At 59.8% G+C, this 10,282-nt stretch overlaps 1 protein-coding gene across 2 annotated transcripts in view; it reads left to right on the forward strand.

Annotated features, from left to right (window-relative positions):
• Positions 1 to 9,484, forward strand: part of COL11A2 (collagen type XI alpha 2 chain) — a 29,428-nt gene extending 19,944 nt beyond the window's left edge. For both annotated transcript variants that reach the window (XM_058554642.1, XM_058554643.1), the window contains 25 exons: positions 159 to 266; positions 400 to 507; positions 654 to 707; positions 809 to 862; positions 1,054 to 1,161; positions 1,369 to 1,422; positions 1,691 to 1,744; positions 1,971 to 2,024; positions 2,174 to 2,227; positions 2,545 to 2,652; positions 3,048 to 3,101; positions 3,290 to 3,343; positions 3,480 to 3,533; positions 4,069 to 4,122; positions 4,389 to 4,496; positions 4,605 to 4,658; positions 4,816 to 4,869; positions 5,147 to 5,254; positions 5,386 to 5,439; positions 5,753 to 5,788; positions 5,983 to 6,036; positions 6,152 to 6,419; positions 7,012 to 7,124; positions 7,510 to 7,716; positions 8,355 to 9,484. In XM_058554642.1, the coding sequence (XP_058410625.1) occupies positions 159 to 266; positions 400 to 507; positions 654 to 707; positions 809 to 862; positions 1,054 to 1,161; positions 1,369 to 1,422; positions 1,691 to 1,744; positions 1,971 to 2,024; positions 2,174 to 2,227; positions 2,545 to 2,652; positions 3,048 to 3,101; positions 3,290 to 3,343; positions 3,480 to 3,533; positions 4,069 to 4,122; positions 4,389 to 4,496; positions 4,605 to 4,658; positions 4,816 to 4,869; positions 5,147 to 5,254; positions 5,386 to 5,439; positions 5,753 to 5,788; positions 5,983 to 6,036; positions 6,152 to 6,419; positions 7,012 to 7,124; positions 7,510 to 7,716; positions 8,355 to 8,495 (2,169 nt within the window). In that variant the 3' untranslated portion in view covers positions 8,496 to 9,484. The remainder of the gene's footprint in view (positions 1 to 158; positions 267 to 399; positions 508 to 653; positions 708 to 808; positions 863 to 1,053; positions 1,162 to 1,368; positions 1,423 to 1,690; positions 1,745 to 1,970; positions 2,025 to 2,173; positions 2,228 to 2,544; positions 2,653 to 3,047; positions 3,102 to 3,289; positions 3,344 to 3,479; positions 3,534 to 4,068; positions 4,123 to 4,388; positions 4,497 to 4,604; positions 4,659 to 4,815; positions 4,870 to 5,146; positions 5,255 to 5,385; positions 5,440 to 5,752; positions 5,789 to 5,982; positions 6,037 to 6,151; positions 6,420 to 7,011; positions 7,125 to 7,509; positions 7,717 to 8,354) is intronic.
• The last annotated feature ends 798 nt before the right edge of the window (positions 9,485 to 10,282 follow it).

Consider the following 10,282-nt stretch of genomic DNA (forward strand, 5'->3'; position numbering starts at 1 on the left):
GGCATCTGGATCTAGGCGGGGCTGTGGAACTGGAGAGAAGGAGTCTAGGATCAGTCATAATGTATCTGATTTTGGGTTGGGAACCATGGTCAGGGGTCCTCTGGTGTGGGTGGGCTGTGGTATTCTCCTTGGGGGTCTGACTCCATCTCCTGTCTCAGGGCTCCCCTGGGGAGCGAGGTGCAGCAGGACTGGGGGGACCCATTGGCCCCCCAGGGCGCCCAGGACCGCAGGGTCCCCCTGGAGCAGCAGGAGAGAAAGGTGTCCCGGTGAGTGTGGGGGCCCTCGGGAGAGACACTGGGGAGGGGTCTGTGAGCTGATGGGTTATGGAGGGTTCCCCGTGGGGCTGTTTGAGGGTGAGCAGTGTCTCCAGGTCATGTCTCCTTTCTTCATTCCCTGCAGGGTGAGAAGGGCCCCATTGGTCCAACTGGCCGCGATGGGGTGCAGGGTCCTGTGGGGCTTCCTGGTCCTGCTGGGCCCCCGGGCGTGGCAGGAGAGGATGGCGACAAGGTGAGGGAGCCCACAGACCCGGACCCAATCTTTTCTCCAGATGAGGTCGTGGAAATGGAGATGGGCGTGGCCCTAGTCCCTGTCTTATTACTCTCCCCACTCTCCCATCTCCTCTCTCTAATATCTCATCTGCCTTCTCCTCCCAGGGTGAGGTGGGCGACCCTGGACAGAAGGGCACTAAAGGGAACAAGGGTGAACACGTAAGTGTCCATGACCTTTGACTTTTGACCTTTGGCCTTTAACCTCATCCCCACCTGGTCTCCCCCTGTCCTGGTATCTCTGACTCTGCTTTCTCCCCCAGGGCCCTCCTGGACCTCCTGGACCCATTGGTCCTGTGGGGCAGCCCGGAGCAGCGGTGAGTGACTGATGGCCCGTCTGCCCCGCCAGAGGCCCCAGCAGCCCCTAGTCTGCCCTCTGCCCGTGGTGTTGGGGGTGGGAGTGGGGGCCTCTGAGCCTGGTGCCCAGCTCCATGTGGGGTTTGTGGATAGAGAACACCTGACCCATGACCATCTCTGTATCCTTGTCCCTGCCCTCCCCCGACCTCAGGGGGCAGATGGGGAGCCAGGAGCTCGGGGACCCCAGGGACACTTTGGAGCCAAAGGCGATGAAGGAACCAGAGGATTCAATGGGCCCCCAGGACCCATTGGCTTACAGGTGAGCTGCAGGGTGAAGACAGGGGCTGAGAGGTGGGGTCAGGATGGGGCTGCCCCAGCCCCCTGCCAGCCCCTTGTTGATGAGGACTGGGGAGATGGGGGCAGAGGACTGGGGTCAGGCATGTGGATCTGAGGGGGAGGGACCTGGGGGGCCCATCTGCCTGGGGAGGGTTGGTCACCTGGGTCTGTGCTGTGTATACCTGCACAGGGTTTGCCAGGCCCCTCAGGCGAGAAGGGAGAAACAGGAGATGTGGGCCCTCTGGTGAGTGTGACCCCAATGATGATGTGTGACTCCTACTGACCCAGCCCCACCTGCTAGTCACCCTCCCTCCCCATCAAGCCCCCACCCCAACACCCCACTGCTCACCCCACTGCTCCCTGCGTGCTGCTCCCTGGCCTGGCTGCCCCTCCCCGCCCCGCCTCTGCCCAGGACCTCTGCCTGGCCCAGCCTTCTGCCATTCATGTGTGCGTCCATCCCTCTCTTTCTCCCACTTCCCTTCCCCATCTCTGGTGTATCTGTTTCTCCCCAGGGACCACCTGGCCCCCCAGGACCTCGAGGCCCAGCTGGACCCAATGGAGCTGATGTGAGTCCTCTCGGCCCCTTGTCCCTTCAGATCACTGTGGCCAGTCCTCTGCCTCCCTTTCCCTAGACTATCAACTCTAGTCTCCTCTCAGGTGCCACAGGCCCCGGGGAAGGCCTCCCACTCTCACTGCTATGACCTTGTGACCTTGGGGCCCTCATCCAGGCTCTGCCCCTGGAAGGGCACCTCCTCGCCCAAGCAACGATCCCTATTTCTGTTCCTCTTCCAGGGTCCACAAGGTCCCCCAGGAGGTGTTGGCAACCTGGGTCCCCCCGGAGAGAAGGTAACTGGGAAGGGGGTGAATGGACTGGTATTGGGCAATGAGGGGTGGACTTCTGCCAATTTTGGCTACGGGGGCAAAAGAGAATGAGGTGTGGAGAATATCAGGATTTTTGGAGGGGAAGGAGGTTTTTGACCCCAATCTCCTTGCAGGGGGAGCCAGGAGAGTCAGGATCTCCAGGGGTCCAGGGCGAGCCAGGTGTCAAGGTGAGTGACAGCTCTGAGGCCCTGCTCCCCAATCCCCTTCACCCCTCTCAGCCCCACCCACTTTTCCCATGACCTTGAGCTGGAACTCCTCTGTAGCCCAGAAATCTGTGCTCATGGCCGCTGTCTGCTAGGCCTGGTTCCGGGTCTGAGTGAGCCCTGCCACACTTTCTTTGAAGGGAAGAGGGGTGACTTTTTGTGTGTATCCCACTGTCACAGAGGGAACTCGGGGGAGGCTAAAGGTGTTTTGGAAGCAGAGGCTACATCCTTGATCTTCAAGACCCCTTTGGGACCATCTGTACCCTCTACTTGTCCTCCAGGGTCCACGTGGGGAGCGTGGAGAGAAAGGAGAGTCGGGGCAGCCAGGAGAGGCGGGACCACCAGGGCCTAAGGGCCCCACAGGCGATGATGGCCCCAAAGGGAACCCTGTGAGTTGGGGGTGAGGCTGAAAGGAGGGCCCTGTGAATGGGGGACCTGGGAATATGGGTGTTTGTGAGTGTGAAGACTTGGAGCGTGGGGAGCCCAAGAGTGGGAGACACCTGGGAGGAAGGCTCTGGGAATGGGGTCTCCTGGGAGGGATGTATGGCATCTAGGATCCAGAGAGAGAAAATGAGAGCTGCCCTCTTGTTAATACCCTGAAAGCATTAGAAGGCATGCAGTACATGAGGGGTAAGAGGAGTCCAGAAGATCCTCTTCCCAGGGTGGTGCAGGTGGGCACTACGTGTAGAGAGGGAGAGTGTGGCATATGCCCATGGGGGTCTGTGTTGGCTCTGGGTGGGCTTAGGGGGCTGTGACCCTCATCTTTGGTCTCCCTCTGCATTAGGGTCCTGTTGGTTTTCCTGGTGACCCTGGCCCTCCTGGAGAAGGTGGCCCTCGGGTGAGTCCTACCCAGGGAGAGGAAAGGGCAGAGGGTGGGCTCATATAGAGGGCCTCTGTGTGGCTCAGGGGCTTGGGTGTGGGAAGCTGGGGGTATAGCACGGTGGGCAGGGGGATGGGAGGATCAGCAGTTTTGGGGGTGATGCCAGCCAGGTCAGGGGCCCCCTCTGACTTTGATTCATCCTGTAGGGCCAGGATGGTGCAAAGGGTGACCGCGGAGAGGACGGCGAGCCAGGACAGCCTGTGAGTGACCAGGGACCCCTCCCCCCACCACTGAGCCCAAGCCTTCAGACCTGTTTCCCCTCCTCTTTGCCCCACTCCTGAGGGGTCCCTTGGCTGGAGGCTAAACAGCCACCCACCCCTATTCTTCCCTCCATAGGGATCCCCTGGTCCCACTGGGGAGAACGGACCCCCTGGACCACTTGGAAAGCGGGTAAGCGAGGTGGACACCTGGGACCTGACGGGCAGTCCTTGGGCAGGTGGATGGAGGATGGGGCAATAGCAGGTGGGATGGGAGGGAGATGCCCGTGTCTGGGCTGTCCTTGGGTAGGGTGTGTATGTGTGTGAGCACATGTGTTTATAAGGGTGCTGTGTGTATGTGGGTATGTTTGTTCCTGGGTTTTGGTATGTAAGTTCTTGCCAGGGGTGGTGGTGTGTACTGACCAATCAGAATGGAGACTGGAGGAAGGGACTGGCTTTTCTGGAGGGCTCTTGCTGGGCCAGGGATTAACTCTTTAGTGGCTTTTCACCAAATGCACAGAACTACTCCGTATTTTAACACTGGTACAGCTGTACCAGCTGTCTCTCACCATCTGTGAATCGGCCTTTGCAGTTGTGTCTGTGCATGCACAAGTGTGTGTATGTGTGTGTGCACACGTGTGCTGGCACCCAGGAGGACAGCAAGGGGGAAGAGCTGAGCCTGGGTACTCCCTACCTCATCCACTCTTCCTTCCTGTCTCCATCTGCAGGGTCCGGCTGGCACACCTGGTCCTGAGGGGCGACAAGGAGAGAAGGGAGCAAAGGTGAGGGAGAGGCTGCCTTGGATGCTGGCACATTCCCTCCATCTTCCTGCCGTTTTGTCCTCAGATTCCTGTCTCCAGATTCCTCCCATGTCCACCCTCCCACGTTGAGCCCCTTGTGGCCACGGGGTTCTCTACACTTGTTCCTGCCCCAGGGGCTCTGGGGTTTAGCCCCTCTTGTCTGCCTCACCTCAACCACCTTGGACCCCTGCCCCCACCCGCAAGCCCCTCCTCCACCCTTTAGGACCCATTCCTTGTGTGTGTTTCAGGGGGATCCTGGTGCTGTGGGCGCCCCCGGGAAGACAGGCCCCGTGGGTCCCGCAGGCCCAGCAGGAAAACCTGGTCCTGATGGTCTGAGGGGGCTGCCGGGCTCAGTGGTGAGTTATGGAGTGGAGAGAGGTGGCTGCGGTGGGAGGAGTGAGGGGCCATGGGAGGGGTATGGTGTGGGGACATTCCTGACCTCTGTCGTCCCTTCGAATTCGCAGGGCCAACAAGGCCGTCCTGGAGCCACAGGCCAGGCTGGGCCTCCAGGTCCTATGGTGAGTGACTATGGACTGGGTGGGGTGGGTTGGGGGTGGGATAGGGGCGCCCTGGGGCAGTGGCATCAAGCTGAAGTCCTGGAGGGGGTGGAAAGTGGTGGGGGGAGAGCTTGGTCCCACCTCTCCCTGGGAAGAGTGACTTCCTGTCTCCCCACAGGGACCCCCAGGGCTTCCTGGCCTCCGGGGTGATTCTGGAGCCAAGGGAGAGAAGGTGAGTGACAAACAAACATGTGGCCAGATGTCTCTCCTCTCACCCTCCCCCCCCTGAAACCTATGGGACCTGGAGTGCCCACCCCTCTGCTTCAGGCCTCCAGCACTGTCTTCGGGGGTGCTTACTCAGTGAGGGCCATTCACAGCCCCTGCTCTTTCCTCAGACCCTATGCCTGAGTCTCTCTCTTGTCCTCTGGGCTCTGATCCCCATGGTTCTCCTTCTCCTGCATCCATGTGTCTCCTCTCTGCCTCCCACTGACACCTGTCCCCTTCTCCAGGGTCACCCAGGTCTCATTGGACTGATCGGGCCCCCTGGGGAGCAGGGAGAGAAGGGTGATCGGGGACTTCCTGGCCCTCAGGGCTCTGCTGGACAGAAGGGAGAGACGGTGAGTAGAGGGTGTGGTCCTGGAAGGTCTGGGGGGATGAGGGTGGGGATTGGTGTTAGGGGTGGGAGGAGCGGGGTGAGGGAGGGGGAGGGGAGGAGGACCCAGTTGAACCAGGCCCCTCCTGTTCCTAGGGTATCCCAGGAGCATCTGGCCCCATCGGTCCTGGAGGACCCCCCGGCCTCCCTGTGAGTACCCCATCTTTTCCTCCACTAAATCCCCTAAACCCCACAGCTCCCCCCTCCATAATATCCTAATGGCTTCCATGGCAACCACCAGCCTAACCAGCATAGACTCCAGTGTCCCTATATGTCCTTACACTTGTGGTGTTTCTCCCCCATCCTTCCAGGGCCTCCTGAATGTCCCCACATTCTCTCATGCCTGCCCCTCCTGTGGTAACCCCACTGTCCTGTGGGCTCATAACCTTGCCTCTCCATTCCTCCATGTCCCGCCCTTCCCCTGTGGTGACTGAACGTCTCTTTCTTGTTCCTCATTTCACAGGGACCTGCTGGCCCCAAAGGAGCCAAAGGAGCCACAGTGAGTGACCCCCAGCCAGCTCTGACCTCTGACCTCTCCCCACAGCTGGACTTGACACTCTCTCTCCAGAGGCAACATGCTCCCCCCAGTGGAGCCCCTTAGTCCCAGCCAGGAGACTGATTTTACCCTTCCATGACCTTGATCACATGCTTGACCTCTTGACCCCTCCATGACCTCATTTACTCCTTTGGCAGGGCCCAGCTGGACCCAAGGGAGAGAAGGGCATCCAGGGCCCTCCAGGACACCCGGTGAGTTATGTGTCAGGGCCTGCTTCTCTGACTGTCCCTCTCTGTCCCGGGGTTTCTCTGCTTCACCCTCATACTGACCTCGTCTCTCGCCCCCTCCACTTGTCCCTCCACCCAGGGCCCCCCGGGCGAGGTGATTCAGCCCCTGCCCATCCAGATGCCCAAGAAGACCCGGCGCTCAGTGGACGGCAGCCGCCTGATGCAGGAAGATGAGGCCATGCTGACGGAGGGGACCCCAGACAGTCCCGGGGGGCTGGAGGAGATCTTTGGCTCCCTGGACTCCCTGCGGGAGGAGATCGAGCAGATGAGGCGGCCGACGGGGACCCAGGACAGCCCCGCCCGCACCTGCCAGGACCTGAAGCTCTGCCACCCGGAGCTGCCTGATGGTCAGTGCTAGCCTTGGGGGACACAAAAGTATTAACAACAGCTTGGGCACGAACAGCAGAATGGATGTTGGGGGGTCTTGGGGAAGGTGCTGGGCTGGGGATAAGAGTTGAGGGACTTGGAACAGCAGCTCTTACCAACCACATCAGAAGTATTTCAATATTTAGCAACTGATATGGTCCTGCCAGTGTGACCAGCTCATTACCAGCCCAGTGTCTACAGGGACAGATAAACATGCACGTGTGTACTCACGTGCTTGCGTTTACACAGATGGACACGTGTGTGAACCTACAACCACGCACAGTACCGGTGTCAGGGTGTCAGTGCTCCTCCCTCCTCCAATCAGGAGCCAGGGGGTACTGCCAGGGGGAGGGGCATCAGAGCTGGGGTGGGGATGTAAGGTGATGAGGGAAGCTGAAGTGGGGTGGGCTTATTATGGGGCTCTGAGTGGGAGAACGAAGGCCTGGGAGACTGAGAGCATCGTGGGGAGGGCTGGGGGGCTGCAGCAGTGGGAAGGAAGTGGGAATGTGGGGCAAAGAGCATTTTGGGTCTGAGACCTCGGGGCCCTGACCTGCCCCCTCCCTCACCCAACAGGAGAGTACTGGGTCGACCCCAACCAGGGCTGTGCTCGGGATGCCTTCCGGGTTTTCTGCAACTTTACAGCAGGAGGGGAAACCTGTGTGACGCCCAGGGATGATGTCACACAGGTGAGAGCTGGCCCCTGACTGCCCTCTCCCCTGCCCCATAGTGTACCCCCCTCAGGGCCGAGTGGTTTCTGGGTTTATGTGACAAAGTCCTTGGCTGTGGCCCGTACAGAGCCTGCTGGCCCTTCTCCATTCCTTGCTCCTTCTTCCTTTCCTTCTCGCCAGTCCTCTGATGCTCACTTTGTCTCCTTCCTTTGGCAAACCAAGACAAAAGTTTGCCTTTCATTTACCCCCAGTCCCCTGGCTCCCATTCTGGCCCCTCAGTTCTTCCCCAGCCCTTTCCTCCCACCCATTCCCTGCTCATGACCCTGGCTCGGCTGCCCTGCTTCTGTAGATGCTCTGCAGGCCCATCTCTGTCTGCCCCTGACCGCAGCCTCTCTCCTGCCAGTTCTCTTATGTGGACTCAGAAGGCTCCCCGGTAGGCGTGGTCCAGCTCACCTTCCTGCGGCTGCTCAGCGTCTCAGCCCACCAGAATGTCTCCTACCCATGCTCGGGGGCGGCCCACGATGGCCCCCTGAGGCTCCGGGGGGCCAATGAGGACGAGCTGAGCCCAGAGACCAGCCCCTATGTCAAGGAATTCAGAGATGGCTGTCAGGTGGGAACCAGGAAGAGCTGGGTAGGGGGCGGGTCCCAGACTCAGGCCCTCAGGCCGGAGGAAGGAGGTGGGAAGCCCCTTCAGGCAGGGGCACCCAGGGAGAGCAGGAGTCGTCCAGCTTCCTGGTGTCAGATAAGCCTGAGGAGCTCGGATGGGGACGAGGAGGGTGGGAAGGATGGAAGGTGGGGGTCACCTGTGTGCACACACCAGCGTTACCCAGGTTGAGTCATGCGGGCTCGTACACACATTTACACGGGTTGCCTGTCATCACATAGGCACACCCATGAACATGGACACACATCCCTGCGGAGTCACACAGACTCCCACAACGACCACAGACAGATAATCTCAAAGACAGACCTGAAGCCACACAGATTTTGGTTCATGAGTACGCGCGTGCGCGCGCACACACACACGTACACACACACTCACACAAAACCTTCCTAGCTTTCCCAATCCTGACTCTCTGCAAGTAATTTTAGGAGGAAAATTTAGCAGGTCTGAACATGTGACACGGATGGGGGAAGAGCATCTCAGGGTGCTCAGAGGAGAGGGGAGCCTGGGCCTGAGGCTGGGGGATATGGGGAGTGTGTGCCTCCACCATGCTCACTCCTCCCTCTCCCCATTTCCCCCTCAAGACACAGCAAGGCCGGACAGTACTGGAGGTGCGAACACCTGTGCTGGAGCAGCTGCCAGTGCTGGACGCCTCCTTCTCAGACCTGGGGGCGGCCCCGAGACGGGGTGGGGTGCTGCTGGGGCCTGTTTGCTTCATGGGCTAGGACCTTCTGTGTCTGACCCTGTTCGTCGAAACCAGGCCCACCTGGAAGCCTACAGCATCGGCTCTGTGCCACCTCCCAAGAGGGCTCCTCACCATCCAGGGGGCCTTGGGCCAGGGCACCGAGAGCCCTCAGTCAGGGGCAGTCCAGGGGAGGGTGACACAGGTGCCAGGACACCCCGGGGGGGGGCGGCATCTGGGGCTCCTGGCCCTCCCACCTGGAGCCTGTGACCTGTTAGACAGCTGAGACCCTTATTTAAAACTCACCTCCCAATCGCCCCAAACAAGAGGAAGAGAAGAGAAAGGACACTGTGTATTTTGTATTTAAAAATAATTATATTATTTAAAGAGTGGAAAACAAAGTAACAAAAAAGATAAAGAGAGAAATGCCAACAAAAATCAGGGGTCTTTGGAGACAGGGCTCTCCAGGCATGAGGCCCCGGCACCCGCATCCTTGCCTCAGGGCTTCAGTGACTGTGGGGGTTTTCGGGCCGAACCCCACCTCCCTCACACGCCACCGTTAGCACCCACTGTGAACATTGGAATATATGGTCTCCTTTGCCTCAGGGCTCTGACTGTCTCTGCCCAGAGTGGGGCTCTCTCGTCTCTACCTGTTGGGGGTTGGCTCCCTGACCGACATACCTGCTGTCTTTCACTTGGTCTGGGGCTTGCAGGAGTGCTACTTGGGGACTAGGCCACTTCCCCGGGAGAGAAATGGAGTAGTAAGGGGTGTGTGCAGGGCCTGTATTCAGCAGACTGTTGAAATATTGAAATTCTTCCATATTAGCTGGGAAATCGCCATGGCCCTGAGCCCCCTGAGTATCCCACTGCCGTCCTGGCCACCCCAGGCTCTCCCCTGCGCAGCCCCCCTTCCCTGATTCTGCAACTAAAGGGTTAATGTGTGGCATATGGATGGAAGGGACTCCCAGGACCTTGTCTAGCCCTATGACCAGTGTCCATTCTGACTGATGGTTAAATAATGTGATTGTCTCCTCCCGGGGTGTGTGTGTGGTGTTTGTGTTATTTCTCCCCCAACCCCACCCATCCAGCGCCCCTTCTTCCCGGCTGAGCTGTTGCCAGAAATGGATGGCTTAATCCCTATTCCCTGGAGAGGACCTCTCCAGCCAGGGTGGCAGGGCCCAGAGAGAGTCCAGAAAGCCTGGGTGGGGAAGGAGTACAGAGGCACAAACGGATCCCCCAGTGACATCAGGTGGGGCCCGCAGTTTTGCCTGACGCTGGTGCTGGACTGTTTCTGGGTGAGGGTGTGCCTGCCCTCCCTGATTCCACACAGCCTCCCCGCTCCCCTCCATCTTTAGGGACTTCAGGGCTGGGAGGAGCCCTAGATGGCCTAGTCTAAACTCTTTGCAAATAGCAGACCGAGGCTCACTTCCATGACGTTTACGGCACCTGTACCTCTGGTCATCTCATCCTCCCCCTCAGGCTTTCGATGTCCTGTCATGAAAAGGCAGGGCCCGGGCCCCTATACCTGCGTCATTCCAGGTTTTGCGCTGTGTCGAGATGCACAGTCCTCGCCCCGTCTCCCCCCACTCTGTGCTGCCCCGCCTCCTCCTTCCCCAGCGACCCCTCGCAGGGCTCATTCAGCGCCTCGGTGCCCTCCGGGCCAGGTATCCGGGCGGTCTCTTCCGTTCAGGGCTGGCCGCACAGCCGGGCCTCCCCACGGGGCCTCCCCGCCTCTCCTGGGGATTCCCATCCTCACACAGCGCTTCCTGGCTCCCGCCCGTCCTGGCCGTGGATTCGAACATATTCCAGGGCCTCCTCGCAGTCAGGACG

The sequence above is a fragment of the Diceros bicornis genome, chromosome 14 (genome assembly GCF_020826845.1).
Source record: "Diceros bicornis minor isolate mBicDic1 chromosome 14, mDicBic1.mat.cur, whole genome shotgun sequence".
Classification (NCBI taxonomy): Eukaryota; Metazoa; Chordata; class Mammalia; order Perissodactyla; family Rhinocerotidae; genus Diceros; species Diceros bicornis.